The sequence below is a fragment of the Lepidochelys kempii genome, chromosome 3, assembly GCF_965140285.1.
Source record: "Lepidochelys kempii isolate rLepKem1 chromosome 3, rLepKem1.hap1, whole genome shotgun sequence".
NCBI lineage: Eukaryota > Metazoa > Chordata > Testudines > Cheloniidae > Lepidochelys > Lepidochelys kempii.
This window is the reverse complement of record NC_136382.1, coordinates 135,613,273-135,629,141: the sequence shown is the minus strand read 5'-3', so window position 1 is coordinate 135,629,141 and position 15,869 is coordinate 135,613,273. Positions and strand designations below refer to the sequence as shown.

At 45.1% G+C, this 15,869-nt stretch overlaps 1 protein-coding gene across 3 annotated transcripts in view; it reads left to right on the top strand.

Annotated features, from left to right (window-relative positions):
- GNG4 (G protein subunit gamma 4) overlaps window positions 1–15,869 on the top strand; it is a 41,171-nt gene that overhangs the window by 15,945 nt on the left and 9,357 nt on the right. For all 3 annotated transcript variants that reach the window (XM_073338153.2, XM_073338155.2, XM_073338154.2), the window contains exon 2: window positions 6,343–6,451. In XM_073338153.2, the coding sequence (XP_073194254.1) occupies window positions 6,353–6,451 (99 nt within the window). In that variant the 5' untranslated portion in view covers window positions 6,343–6,352. The remainder of the gene's footprint in view (window positions 1–6,342; window positions 6,452–15,869) is intronic.

Genomic DNA, 15,869 nt, shown 5'->3' with positions numbered 1-15,869 from the left:
GTCACCATTATGGTAGATCTCACTGGATGTCAATACTAATGCATCTGAAATGCTCATTGCCTCTTAATACTTGAGTAATTAATAATTGGAGTCTTTCCACTGATTTCAATGGATGTTGGATTCGGTCTTAAAGCAGAAACTAATTTTACTCCTGGGGGAATTCTGTGCCTAAAAATTCTGCACACAGTATTTTAAAATTCTGCATATTTTATTTGTCAAAATAACACAATATAATCACACCAGTTTCAATTATTTTTGGTCATTTATTTCACAGTACATGTCAGCAAGTATGTCTGTAACAATACAGACAACAAAAAAGATTCAGGAAATGTTTTTTTGACAAATAGATTCCTTACTAGGAATATTAATACAGAACCCGGAGTAATAATTCACTTAAATTACAATCCAGAACTGTATTTCCCTCACCCCTCAGAAGCAGTGCAAAGGCTTGGGCGAGTTAGGGGTAATGGAGGAGCTGAGGGAGGGGGTAGTCAATTTCTGGAAAGGAGCCTAGGTGTGAACTTGGAGGGCTGTTGGGTATGGGTGGGAAAAGTATGGAATAGGTTTTTTGTGGGGGCGGGGAGGGATTGTTAGAGAGCTTCCCCCATGCAGACCCTGGCTGACCCCTAACCTCTTCTGTTCAGTCAGGCACATCTGCCCCATCCCAGTGTGTTCCTGCACCACCCCATGTGTCCTTGCAGTCCCTGTCCACATGTCTCTCCACCCCCACTCAGACACCCACTCCCCCCCATCCCTATGTGGCTCTGTGCTGCCTCCCCCTGTTCCTATGTGGTCTGTGCCCTCACTCAGCCACCCCCTTACCCCTATGTGGCTTTGCGCCTCCTCCCCCATCACCATGTGGCCCTGTGCTTCCACTCCCATTCAGCCCCTGCCCCAATCTGTCCTCCCACACTAGCCCTTATGAGCCCCTGTCTGACATCCCCCCAGCACCCCACGTTGTCTGTTTTCCCCATAGCCCCTGTCTCCTGACCTGGCCTGACAGGTGCTGCGAAGAAGGCAGGCTCTTTCTCTTCCCTCGCTGGCAGGGAGCTGTTCCTGTGTTCTGTTGCCACAGCACCCTCTGGTGAGCAAAAGGCATAACTGCAGAAGTTATTTTTCTGCTAGGAGCTTCTGCTGTTCTTGCGCCACAGCGCCTTCTGGTGGGCAAAAGGCAGAACTGAAGCAACATTTCGGCACAAGCTTATTTCTGCTCAAAAACTTAAAAATGCGTGGCTCATTTATTATGCACATGCAGTAAAACAGAATTCCTCCCAGAGTATAATTTTACTGAATTGTATGCAAATTGGGGGACTTGGATAAAACTACCCAAGCACACTTACATTTGTGATTTCCAGTCAAGACTTGAACCCAGGTTTCTGGAGATGACATAGTAGTGAACTGTTGCATTGCACAAAACATATCTTTTGTCCCCTCATTCACTGTGCAGTACCACTGTAGGGGGGATCCCTTTAAGCACTGATATCTGAACTTAGTGTCTGTATGCTATCTAGTGCTGCTGCCACAGCTCTCCAACATGCCTGACACCAATGTGTGTCTGTGTTGAAGCCTCAGACCAAAGACTCTCAGCTCCGCTCCCCAAGGTCCTACTACATCAGTACATGTGGGAGCAGAAGCAGCAGTTTCAGGGTAACCTTTCAATTTCCAGTTCTTTGGCACAAAGAAACTTGGCTCCCTAATGTTACAGGCCGTCTGGAGAGCCCTGGGCTCCCCCAATCCCCTGACCATGTTCAACCCTAGGCTCCCTCAGCATCTCCTCCCGAGGTGTACCATGCAGCAGCTCTTCCAGGAGACAGGGAGAGATACAAGGGTATTCAAAATGCATGGAGTAAATCTGTGCACAACAGCCTGTTTGGGGGTGGGGCACTAAGGATGAGCCAGAGTTGGATGTGGTAGTCGAGTTCCCCTTGCCTTGCTGGAGCAGAGCTCCTTCTCACGACCCCCTGTTTTCCCTTGCTTACCTCTGATATAGCCCTGCTTCCACTCTACCAACTTCAGGTCCAAAAAGCACACCACCAGTGGGGGGGTTATAGGTGACAACTAGGAGCATGTGGTGAGATGGTTGGGGTTTTTTTCATATTGAAGCAGGTTTGTTGGGATTTCCTCTGAGATATTTTCCACTTGGCTTAGCCAGAGCACCATGTCCAATACTGAGAAAACACTTGATCCAGTTCTCTGGGATCCAAAAACTCAATTTGACTCTGGATTTCATCACTCAGGTTCCTTTATTTGGCAATGGCATACAGCAAAGCTACACTGAACTGATTAGACTCAAGCGTTAGGGGATTAGATATGTGTACCGCTCATCCAAAGTTACACAGATAACGTCTTCCTTTATATACATTTACACATTACATTGCATTTGCTGTACATTAATTCACACATTATTGGATTGGTTACTTGGCAAGAACCAATCCCTGTATACCATGTTCTGTCCATGTACTGTGTCCTGGAAACTGATCTTAAACCTGGAATGTAATCTTGTCCATCGTTACTACCATCAAGATGTTGCTGCTTATCTTTGCTTGCACAAACATCCTGACTCCCGGCATACTGTTTGTCAAGTCCCTATTTACAACTTAACCTTTCATTCACTTTCCCAGTTATGCTAGGCTGACCAGATAGCAAGTGTCAAAAATTGGGACAGGAGGTAGAGGGTAATAGGTGCCTATGTGAGAAAAAGACCCAAAAATCGGGACTGTCCCTGTAAAATTGGGACATCTGGTCACCCTAAATTATGCTCACTAAGAAATGAGGCAAGTTCCTTATGTCAAGCCAGGCCTATAACGTTCTCTTGGAGTATTTGGGTGGCCTGATCTATGATGCAAGCTACTTCTCTGATGGAGTTTCCTTATTTGGTGAATACAGTCTTAAGTGTTAAGATGTGGAATCCATCTGGGGTATCATTAAAGAACTATAACCCCTACTCAATGGAGACCCCATTCTGAAAGAAAATCTTTCCCAAATCCCCCTTATCTGATCTTTTAACAACCCCTAAACCTCACCAAGCTCATCATGAGAAGCAAGCTCCCCACAGACCAGGACCCACCAACTCAAAACAGCACTAGACCCTGCCAGAACAACAGACGCAAAACCTGCAGACATACCTCTGCCGCTACTGTGATCAATAACCCCCCACTTTCAAGACCTATTTGCCCTATGAATGCCCATCACAATAGGTGACGTAACTCATCCAGTACACGTAGGGCCGGATTAACTTTTTGTGGGCCCAGTGCCAAACATATTTGTGGGCCCCCGTGTGGTTGTGATGAGCCCCTTCCAAGTGTGGGCCCGGCATGACAGCACTATTGATGCCATAGTAAATGTGGTATTGCTGGGATGGGGATGAAAACATTTATTCGAAAAACAAAATAAGATATTTGAAGCCACACTGAGACCTCCACTCAGCCCGCAGAGAACAAACTGGGCTAACATCAATGTACCCAGAATACCACTGAATTTGGTTTGTGTGGGATGGGGGTTGTTTGTTAGTTTTGTCTTTTTCCTTTAAACACTCAGGGCCTGCTTGGGGCCCTGAACACAAGTGCTTAATGAGCACACTTATGAGCCATATTAAGCCTGGATGTAGCAGTCAGTGGTGTCGCACCTCCATATCCCTACCACCACCTCCTCCACCCAAAGTTATGTTTCGTAAATACATTTTTTGAAAGTTGCATTTTCTACTTTGGTACAATAATGTTTACAAAACTTTGGGTAGGAGTGTGGGGAGGAAAATTGCTGGTGCCCATCTTTTGCAGGGAGAAAGGGCCACTGAGAGAAAACACACTTTAGCACAAAGGCTACCACAATCCAGGCTCAAGCTCCTACCCCAATCTTCACACCTGGGCTCTTCCCCCCCCCATCCCTCCTACTGTCCCCATCCCACACAACTAACCCCCTAACAAAGGCTCTCCTCAATCTCCCTGCTACTGCCCACCCCCTCACACACTTTCACCCCAGGGCTGTCATCTCCCTCCCTTCTACTACCCCCCCCCCCACAAACACTGAGCCAACCCACACCTTAACATCCTGCTTCTCCTACAGCCCCCCACATGGAGTCACTGCCAGCTCCACCCTCGCACCCCGACTTGCCCCACAACTGCCTCTTTCCCTCAACACTGGGCTGTGCCCCCTCCCCAGAGTGCAGGGGGGCAATTTCTGGGCATTTCCACTGGCAGGGGATGTGCCAGCCAGCACTGACAAGCCCCGCTGTCACTGCCCACCCTGCTCCCAGGGACCACAGACAACCAACCCCCACCCTGAAGTGCAGGGTCGAGACAGTGCCCAGGAGGCCCCAGGCATCACATTCGCTGGGGGGCTGCCCCCAGCTCCCCGCCACCCCAGGAGAGTGGGGGAGGGGAGGAGTGCAGCGGGATTAGCACCGGGAACCCTCTCCCTGCACCAGACCATTTCCTTGTTTGGGATTTCTTTTTGGTCCCCTCCGACCACTTCAGCTGGGGTGGCTGGTAGCATGGCATGGGGCATTCTGGGACTAGTAGTGTAGCTGGCAGCGCAGGTCCCAGGGCCCCAGTGGAACACAGTGGCATGCAAACTACAACTCCCAGCACACCCTGGAACAGACAGTCCCTTTTGCACCTCTGCACTGCACTCCCCAGGCTGCTTAGTGTTTCATCTGGCACACAGAAGTTGCTGACTCTTCACATTGCTGGGCTGTGGCCCGGCTGGATTAACCCTTTGTGGGCCCCTGGGCCTGGCGCCACCAGAGCCAGTGTAAACCCAGTAGTGCGTACACTAAATGCCCCAAGAACAACTGTGTGGATGAAACGAAAAAATCACTACACTCTGACAGAAAAATGATAAAAGACAAAAACACCGTATCACCTGTTGGTGAACTCTTCACTGAATGATCATTCCATGTGTGACCTCTGTCATCATCCTCAGAGGAAACCTGCACAACACCTTCAAAAGACAGGCCTGGAAGCTTAAATTCCTAGCATTGCTAGACACTAAAAATCACAGACTCAAAAACAGTGGATTTATGGCTTATTACAACAATCTGTAACCTATTAACCTTCTGTCCTGTGACTGTGGAGGTGTTAACCACCCACTTCACCTTGAACGGTTTCTTGTAACGTGTTAACACTTTATGCTGAACAATCTATTTCACCTTGTCTTTCACTGTGACACTGAGTACCTTTCCCTGACCTGAAGAAGAGCGCTGTATAAGCTCTAAGATTCTCTCTCTCACCAACAGAAGTTGGTCCAATAAAAGATTCTATCTCACCCATCTTATCTTTGTTACCTTCATAGTTTGCAGACAGGTATCAAGGTTAATACATAATTATTTGTCTTTAAAAACAGGGTAATTCCTACACTTCATGGGGGTTTGTTTTGTGTTTAGGCTGGTAAAGTACATATCCCAATCATGGAAACCATAAAAACCAAGGAAATAAGCAGTTAAGTCTTTGAACATAAGAACAGCCATACTGGGTCAGACCAAAGGTCCATCTAGCCCAGTATCCTGTCTTCCAACCGTGGCCACTGCCAGGTGCCACAGAGGGAATGAACAGAACAGATAATCATCAAGTGATCCATCCCCCTGTCACCCATTCCCAGCTTCTGGCAAGCAGAGACTAGGGACACCATCCCTGCCCATCCTGGCTAATAGCCACTGATGGACCGATCCTACATGAACTTACCTAGTTGAACACTCCATCTATGCTCAACTCCTTAGTTCCCCTTTACAACCTTGATTGCTTCTCTTCCACTACTCATCTCTAGCACGTTTCCTGAACAACCTGTGAGCAGTCTTAACTGACTGTTCTTATTGCTTAAAAAGTAATCTGTTTTGATGACTGATATCAGGATGGTGTGGTTTTCATAAATCATATGTACAAAAGAACTGTATGTGGCTTTGTATTAGTGTGTGTAAGCGAGGCCTGGAATAAAATTGCAAATGGTGGTTCAGATGTATTTGTATTATGTGAATGGATGATCTGTGTTAGCAATCTAAATTAAGTAGTTTTTGTGTAGAAACTTGCATTTGTGATTTGGCATATTAGTTATGCTCAGAGTTGTGGTTGAGGGTGCAAATATGTGGGGAGGATGGTAGCTAATGTACAGGGGAATTGAGTATAGATGGATTGTTGAACAACTGTTTATTTCCTCACCTTCTGTGGTTTACATTTATAGATATGCAGTCTAGCAATGGTAACTTTACATTCAGTTTTATTTTATCAGTCTAGGGAGAGTTAACTGTAGTCTGATCGCTATATTACATTAGATAAGTGTACTCTTAACCAAGCCTGTAAGAATTTGTTTAGAAAAGCAACTTTTCAATTGCTTTAACTTTGACTGTTCTAGGGAAAACAGAATGAAGGAAATCATGTCTAATAACAACACAACCAATATATCTCAAGCAAGAAAAGCTGTGGAGCAGTTAAAAATGGAAGCATACATGGACAGGATAAAGGTAAATTGAGTCAATTGTTCTGAAATTGCCCTTTACTTTTGTGTCGTAAAATTTCAACTTTGGTACTTCAGAAAATCCTTATCGGAGTACTTTGCAATGTGATATATGAAATAATGTTCAAAGAATGATAACATGAAAAAACAATGATGTATAATTGATTCTGTCTGACTTTAAGCAGGGTACTTCTCAAAGGACTGATGCCCAGCCTACTTCTTTTTTTTTTCTTTTCTTTTTTTTTTTTTTTTTGTGGGCACAGTGTACATCAGCAAATAATAACAGGTAAAATAGAAGTACTTGCATCTCTAACTACCTGGTCTGCACCCACAGTCAGGTGGTTTGAGGCACAGGTACTTAGATTTGCTCCTGCAGTTAAATGTAGATGCATTGTCCTAACCCGGCAGGAAGAAAGAAAGATTCAAGGGATGTGGGTTAATTAGGCCACAATTTTATTAACTCATCTGGGAAATATTCATCAATAAATCATATAGTGTACATCGTCATTCTTTCCTTAATCATTCCCACCTATTTGGAAGGGCTGTCATCAGCTCTACGCAAACTGCACATTGCTGGGACCCCACCACCCTCCCCTCTATGAGGGTGAAAGGAGGTGGGGAGATCGTCTCATTGCTGTACCAGACGTTAGGAATGCCAACTCCCTTCCCCCAGATTCCCAACTCCAATTTATCAGGGAACTGGACCCCTTATGGAATGATGACCTGCACTGGATAGCTGTTAAGATGCAAGAACTTGACCTACCCTCATTAAATACCCCACTGGGGCCCTGAACTGCTGTAAGGAAGGCAAAAAAAAACATCTTGCCCCAGCCAATCTGCCAGTGAGTGAAAAATTCCTTCTCAGCCCCAAAAGAAAAAGGCAACTAGAGCAATGCCCAAAGCTGATCATAAAACTCAGACCTACTTTGATCCCATGGGTGGGGAGGGTGAGTGCTCCTTGTCCATGGTGAGAGAGATTATTTCTGGAGAGAACCGTCTATAAATACCTTCCCTCCTACAATACACAAGATGGTTGGCATCCCACCTGAGTCAGCCTCATCCAGTTGCCCTTGGCTCAGGAAACTGTCTTCTTTGCACTCCCTCGTAATCAGTGTGGGGGAACCTTAAAGGAGCCACAAGCTCTTTTCTTCCTGATGGCAAGACAAAGCCCAACAGCATTTGGGTTGAGGTGAAAGCGGTTTCTGCAGTTGCAGATTGCACCAATAGTAAAGGAGGCTGCCCTTTAGAACATTTTGGCTGTTAGCATTTGCATCACTCTTCTAAATCACTGTTCTGTCACTCTGTGTTACCACTGAACATAGATGAAACACAAAATACACAATCAATTTCACCTTTATTTTGTTCAGCAGAGTTGTCATTGCCCTGGGGAATTAAGCTGAATGATGCAATATTTCATTTTGGCTTCTCCAGATTTGTCTGCATCTGATATTTGAGGACATCTTTTTGTGGGTAAAATATTACACCTTTAACTGTATTTGTTAAGCATGTGGGGTGAAGAGATTATATTGGTTAGAGAAATTTTCATAATTTTTTTAGCTGAAAAGTGTAGAATTATTACTCTTCATTTCTCCCTATGTCTTCCATTAGGCCAAGATTTTAAAAGGTGACAAGTTGGGCACACAGAATCATTAGTCACTTTAGAAGGGCCTGGTTTTTCAAGCACCCTGAAAATCAGCTTCCTTTTAAGATGTCATGTTGCACACACAGTCACTAATCACTATGTCTGAAAATCATATCCTTCAGTAAATAAAGGATGAGGGGGAAGAGGGAGTGTTTTTAAGCAAGTCCACTTCAGTTTAATTAAATTTTCCTCCAACCAACCGTTTTACAAATTTCATCATAAATTTCATGCGTTACTCATATTTCTCATGTGCAAGAGTACAATAAATGTTTCCATTGCAAGAAGTTAATTTTAATAGGCTTTAATTTCTTAAATATGCAACCTGCACTTGAATAGAATATTTAAAAATAATCCATTGGGTAAATGAGGGTTACTTTTTCTGTTTAGTTATTGCGTAGCATGATCTAGAATAATCTTAGTATTGCTAGCTTGTAGCTTTCCTACAATCAGCAATATTTATTTACCCTTCACATGGAATGGTGATACTTGGAAAATATTTGTATATACATATTTTCCCTATTTTCTTTAAAGACCGAAAGCAAATGCTTAATTCTAGCTCCCATTCCAAAAATATTTACAGAGATGTTAAAGATGTTGTTTCTTACTGATATGCGTTATAAAGAAGATTGTTATCAATTATTCTTCATGTCCACTATAGGTAGGACAAGAAGTAATTGGCATAATCTGCAGCAAAGGAGATGTTAGGTTAGGTATTAGGAAAAACTTTCTAACTGCAAGGGTAGTTAAGCTCTGGAATAGGCTTCCAAGAGAGGTTGTAGAATCCCCATCACTGGAGGTTTTAAGAACAGCTTGGACAAACACGAGTCAAGAATGGTCTAGGTTTACTTGATCCTGCCTCAGTGCAGGGTGTCAGACCGGTGTGTAGGTGGTGTGACTTAGTGGTCAGAACAGGAATCTGGCCTATTGGCTGGGGCAAAATCAGGGGACAAGATAATGATCAGAACTGGGAGTCAAAACAGAACCAAAGGGCAGAGCTGGAGTCATGGTCGGTAGACAAGGGACTGGTCGGAGCCAGGAGTTCTGAAGAAGGAAGGGACTAAGGCTGTAGTTAGGGGCAGGCATCAGTTGGAGCAAAGGCTGGTGCAGGAAGCAGGTCTGGTGCAGCAGTGAGTATGGAACACATTAAGCAGCCAATGTGCTGCTGTTGCCGAAAGGCTTAAAGGATGATCTGATCTCTTGGCCCCCCTGTCCAGTCAGGGAGCACAGTCACTTAAATGAGGGTTTGTTGGGCCTAGCCAAGCTCATTTGGTTGCCACACAACCATGTCGAGAGCCAGCCTAGTTCCTGACACCCGGGGCTGGACTTGATGACTTCTCAAGGTCCCTTTCAGACCTACATTTCAATGAGTTTGTGAAGCACCATAATCATGTGTGTTCTTTAGTAATAAAGACCAACCTCCATGAACACATGAAAGGTCGATAAGAGACTTTTAAAACAGTATTTTTAACCTCACATAGAGTGGGAGGTTTATCATATGTCAATCTGCCTCTTGTTCTTTCCTTTTTCAAACAACTTGCCCTTGCCACATTGGACGTCATAATATCTGAGGGCTGTACAAAATCTAAATTATACACACAAGGATCTCTGACTCTTTCCATTTCCAAATTTAAGCGCTTTTCACTTACTGTGGTGTGATTGTTGAGGAAATTTGGGTCCATCATCTTAACCACCGCATTTGTGGAGTCTGTCCAATCCATGCATCTCTACAGGAAGAGCTTGAATGCACTGATAAAGCATATCAAATATCTCCATATGAATACATAGTCATTGATTAATACAAGAAAGATCAGAGGCACAACACAGAACTCAAACCCCAAGGGGAAGGGGATCTAACATGGTTTTTTATGCTCTCCCAGTTCTGGGCTTCTCTGTGGGCTAAGTGGCCCACCATAATTTAGACATCCCTGTGGAGCTAAATTATTACATCCTTCTGAGGCTGCCGTATAGGTTGCAATGCTGTCTGGAATCCTAGCTGCAGGACCACCTTTGATGCACCTTTCACACCTCCTTTGCCAGTGCTTGCAAGGGGATTCTTAGATGGCTGCCTCACAGCTGTCTTCCTCAGTTTCTGTTTTAAGTTGCTCCGCCCCCTTACCTGACATACAGGGGATGGTGTCAGAGTGAGAATCTCACCCATAGTTTTTACCCACTCTGTCCCCCAAATAGTACAATGAATTTACTGCAGGACTAGATGGAAGGAGGACAGCAGCCAAGCTGTTGTTCAAATACACATTTGAAATAATTGCAAAATGAATACAAGGAAATCACATTTTGTATTTTAAAAAACAGAATAAAACCTACTACCCTAGAATTTATACCATTCTCAAATGTTGTCATTAAGAAGCTGAAAAGTTCTTGTTTAATTTTCTAAATTGCTACATTTAATCTGTAAGTCTTCAAAGCACTCATTTAAAAGTTACAGTATCTTTGGATGTGATAACCTCCCCAGAATTAAAGTGACACTCCAACATATTACAGTAAAAAAAAGTTAAAAGACAGTTATTAAATTATAAAGCCAAGCACTGTTAGATAATGCCAGTTACAAGATTACACATGCAACCTTAACTTGACCTCCTTGTGAATCCATCCTATGCACTAAATGAGGCAGGGTACCTGAGGGAGAAAAAATATGTGATTGTGTATTTAAAAACTGCATCATGTACATGTATGTAGTATTTTCTTTCTATTTCAATGTCATACAGGCATTTTCGTAATCCTGAGTGAATAAAGGCACTCTTGCTTTTAGGTGAATAGTCAGAATATCAATTATCACTGGTGCTTTTATCTAAATCTATTCACCAATAATTGGAAACTGCTTATGCAAAGTTCCATTGAAAACTATATAAACACAGCTTTAAGTATTTCACCTCTTTATTACATGATGATGAAATTGTCATGTATACATGTACATTCATATTTGCATTTCATTCAGTGAAAATCTGTTTGTTCTCATGTATCTGCACTAAGATCCCCGTTTTTCAAAAACTCAGTTTTCAGTTGGCTTTTTTCCCCTCAAACCTAATTTCATTTACTAGGCCTTATCTTAAAACAGCTGCTACAGCACCAAACTACAGCCTAGCTATTGATAAGGACTTGTTCAGGGAATGTAGTAGAGACAACTTAATGTGTAGAAGTACAAAGTAATGCTCTGTAACTAAATATAAAACAACAAAGGCAGAAGGGAAATGAGGCTTTTTTGTTGTCAGTTTAATTATGGACAGCTGAGGCAGGCTTAAGGCCCGGATAGCTTAAAAGCCCAATCATTTGTTCTCCAAATGCATTTTGGTACCTGATCTAAGGTCAAACTAAACAGAAATTTGTATCATAGCAGTTTATAAGGTGCTGAAAAACCAGTGGCTCCAGGGCTTTCATGGCAACTGTATTAGCATAGTAGCCTAAAAGTGACTTGCAAAGGATAAAACAGTTGAGTTTATGCCTTATTTTTATGATCAAAGAAAACTTGAAAAGGGATGTTAAGAGGTTTTTTCTGCCTGCTTTTTTTTATTTTTTAACCTTAGAAATAACAGATATAACAAATCTGGTCTATCCTGTCTTTACTGAAAGACTCATTGGTAGTCTCAAGATGTGAATTTAGAGCTCTTGCAGATCTTAACTGAAGAGGTAGGAGTGCTGAATGTTAAAGATGTCCTTTTCCCCAAGTGTTTCTTAACTATTTAAGTTAAATAGACATTAACAAAAAACAAGTGGTTTTTAAATAGTTTGAATAAAAATAGCTTCACTACCCGATCAGTCTTCCAGAGTAGATAAGACCTGAATTTCTAATGACAAGAAAAAAAGGAAGGAAAATGTTTTTCTTAAAATAAACTTTCTAGGCCACCTTCATACATCATAAAGAAACAAAAAGGACTCCATTGCACATCACCTTGTCTGTGACTGCCTCACATGCAGTAACCAGCAGAGGTTATGTGAGCCTGCTCATATCAAAGATTTGTGGTCCTACAAGTTGCATTTGGAGGTGCCAATACTTCATTGCAGATTAAATTGTTTATAACTGACTAGAAAGCAAGCACCGTGGACCATCAGAGAAGGAAGCAGTGACAATGCACTGGAGTCCAACAAGGAAGCTCATTAAAGAGAGGGAGAGATACGACTTCTACTAGTCATAAAAGCTGGAAGCATCAATACTGGTACGTGTACCAGTGTCTGGGGGGAATGCTGTTGTTGATGGCTTATGATAAGCCTAAAGAATGAGTTACAGTAGAAGAATAGTAAACTGAGTTTGGTGTCTTCTGACTACAGAAGGTGAGGATCGATCCCACAGCATGGAATCAGGATGCTGATATAGGTAATGGCTCCTACCTAGGAGACACATCAAGAACAACTACTGGTGTCTATGGAAGATGCTGATTCCTGCTAACCAGGAAGGTCATCAAAATTGAGAGAGGTTAAGAGAATGTAGTGCCGCAACTGGCTGCACCATAGTTGTCCCATGAATAGAGACTCTGAGCTCTGTTAGATCTCCTCTCCTTCATGAGTAGAAAAATTCAGCAAGAAAGAATGCTGAAACACTTAAGTATCATACTGTATCAGCTATTACTTTGTTTCCTTTTTTTCAAAAGGAAGTAGAAAATATCCCTAACTGGCTCTGAATAATGTTATGAGATAAGCGGCGGGGTTGCTGAGAAATGTGTGTGGATCTGTTGATTTTTGGATGCAAAGGAATAAGTGGAGTGGGTGTCATAGCAAGGATAGTAATTATTCACAATCTATGACAAGGCAGATGACATAGTAATTGCAGCATTTTTCCTTGTCATTTAAAGCTTATAATTACAGTACAGCTAGCTAACAGGATTATATTCTAACTTGAGCTGTTTTAATCACCTCTGTTGTTCTGAAATGTAATGGTAAAATTCCACAGTCCTCCTGAGGCTGCCAGTTGTTTTCAGCTTCACAACTATTTGGTAACTTTGACTACTAGATACTCCCTTTATCCTGAGGGGAGTAGAAAAGCATGATCTGAAAAATGAGAGATTGGGCAAATACATATTTTAAAACAGTAAAAAAGGGGGAGGTATTAAGGAAGCACTCGTGTTGTTAACTTTGTTAGACTTCAGTTTGACCAATGAATTCTGATTATTTTAGACATTTCTGTGGCAGATGTAAATGAGTTTTTATGAAACTGGAAGCCACAGTTCTTCTTTGAGTGATTGTTCACATCCATTCCAAGCAGGTGTGTGCGCGCCGCGTGCACACCAGCTGGAAGATTTTTCCCCTAACAGCGTCTGTAGGGTCAGCCTAGGCGCCCAATATCGAGCCCCATTGACCCCACTACCACCTCAGTTCCTTCTTAACCGCCCATGATGGCTAGCTGGAACTTTGCTCGCTCTTGCAGCAAGCGCCTTAGCAGTGTCTTTGTTCTTAGTGTAAATAGTTTTTCTCAGTTCAAGAGAAACCCACAATTCTCAACGCAATGGAGGGCAGTTTGCTGCGAACCCGGAGGCTCGGCTATCATATTGTTTTTCAACACAGAAGTGTTGGCTTCTCCCACAGGGTGTTTTCCAGCCCAGTCACCCTGTGGGGCAGGGCAGCAGATCCTTTTGGTCACCACCATATAGGTGGCATCCGGCGGGCACCGCGGGAAGGTTAAGGATCTGTTATTCTCGCTGCCCCAGTAACTAGACCAGAGTAGGAGGATCAGTGGCAAACCACGTCTTTTCCCCCTAAACAGTGCAGACTAGTGAGAGAATCAGCGAACCTCAAGAGGAGAGGTGCAACCTCCTTATCCAGCCGGAGCCCCGGCCGCTTGGGAGGAGACAACTCCCCCGCCCCCGCAACGAAGCTGCTTCTTCCTGCCTCAAGAGCCCGACTCCCCAAAGTAGAACACTTTAAGAGAGTCATAGTTAGTCCCGCCAGTCATAGTTACTCCCGCCCGTACTTATCACATAGTTAGTAGTGTTTGGTAGATAGTTAGTTTCCCCTCCGGGGGTATGCCCGGGTCTCCGGGGTTTAAACTCTGTGAGTCCTGTGGTAAGTTTATGCCCAAGAGTGATCCTCACTCATCCTGCCTGCGGTGCCTTGGTGAGACTCACCAAAAGGACAAGTGCCGCATTTGCAAGGGTTTCCGCCCAAGAACCCGCCCAAGAGAGCAGAGACTGAAACTCCTGCTCATGGAGGCAGCTCTGAGACCGCAATCCGACCCGGGACCCAACAACCTGGCACCGAGCACGTCCTCTTTGGTGCGCAGTGCTCCGGCGCCACCGGCACGCGAATTGGGCCAGACTAAGGACTCTAAAGCCCACCGGCACCACCACTCTTTGGGACATAGGGCGTTGGCATCAGTTCGGCACCGTTCTCCATCTCCAGTGCCAGTAAAGAAGAAGAGGCCAGTGAGGGGCCGATCACCCCCCCTGAAGCCTAAGGGGCCGGTGCCATCCGCGAGTGGCTCGGCACAGACCACGTCCACTTCGCTTCCACCCAGGGTCTCGTCGACTCCTGCCCCAGCCGGGGTCCAGTCAAGTCCGAACCCTCCTCAATCCCCAGACCATCTGGTGGACATACAACCACCATCAACGTCAGAGGCGTTCGAGGCGGCAACGGACCTAATGCACCTCCCCGTGCCGGCCTCCCCCCCGAAGGAGGGACAAGTCTCCGGTGACCGCATGACCCCTGTTTCACTCCAGGTGCAAGCCAACCATGATGGCTCATTGGTCTCCATCTCCGGCACCGCCCGCACAGATGCAGGAAGCACACCGCTCCCCGGAGTCGAGTCGTCGTTCGTTGGTGACCCAGGGGACTGCTCCTCCGTGGTCTTTTCATTCGGAGACCTCGGAGTCGGCGGTAGACTCGGCTCGATCAAGCAGATCGCACAGCAGAAGATCCCAGTCCCGGCGCAGTCACCAACCATACCTGGCAACAGCAGTGGCAACAACTTGCTCACTGGCCCTTCTGGACACCCTGGGCGTACCATCAGAGCCAGGGTCAAGTCCATGGTCCACACTCCAGAACGGTGTCTGTGTCCTTGGCGTCGTTCGTGCCACAGTCAGCGCCAGCACCGCCGCTGATGGGGCTGCCCTCGACTGGAGCGGCCCTGCTGACACATGATTTTGGCACCGATGCCTCAGCCAGTGCACCGGCTCCTCAGCCAACATCACCAGAGGAAGCCTCAGCTCCATCCCTACCAACCTCGACGGTCTCGGTCCCACCAGTTTTACCTGCCCCAGCACTGGCTGAGATGCAGAGTTCTTCATCGGTGCCGGTTCCACAGACCGAGTACTGCGTGCCAAGGGACCCCGGGAGGGCTGAAGGCAGTGAACTGGGTCCACCTCCGGTTCTCTCTTCCTCGTCTTCACCTGACGAAGCGGTCACAGGGACTTCACCGGCCCCAGCTTTGGAGGACAACCGGGTTCTTCAACAGCTTTTGAAGCAGGCCGCCCAAAGCCTGGGGATTCAGGCAGAGGAGGCAGAAGAAGACTTATACCTGGTCATAGACATCCTGGCTCCCTCCGGCCCATCCAGGGTTGCATTTCCATTTATCCAGTCAATAACTGAAACGTCTAAGAACTTGTGGCAAACCGCTGCTTCTCTGGCACCTATGGCCAGAAATCTGAGCACCGCTACTTTGTTCCCTCTAAAGGGTATGAACACCTTTATACGCATCCTCCTCCGGACTCTTTGGTCGTCGACGTGGCCAATCAGAGAGAACATCAGGGGTTTCAAGGCTCCACCCCTAAAAACAGTGATGCCAAGAAACTGGACCTGTTTGGCCGGAAGGTCTACTCCACATCAGGTCTACAGCTTCGTA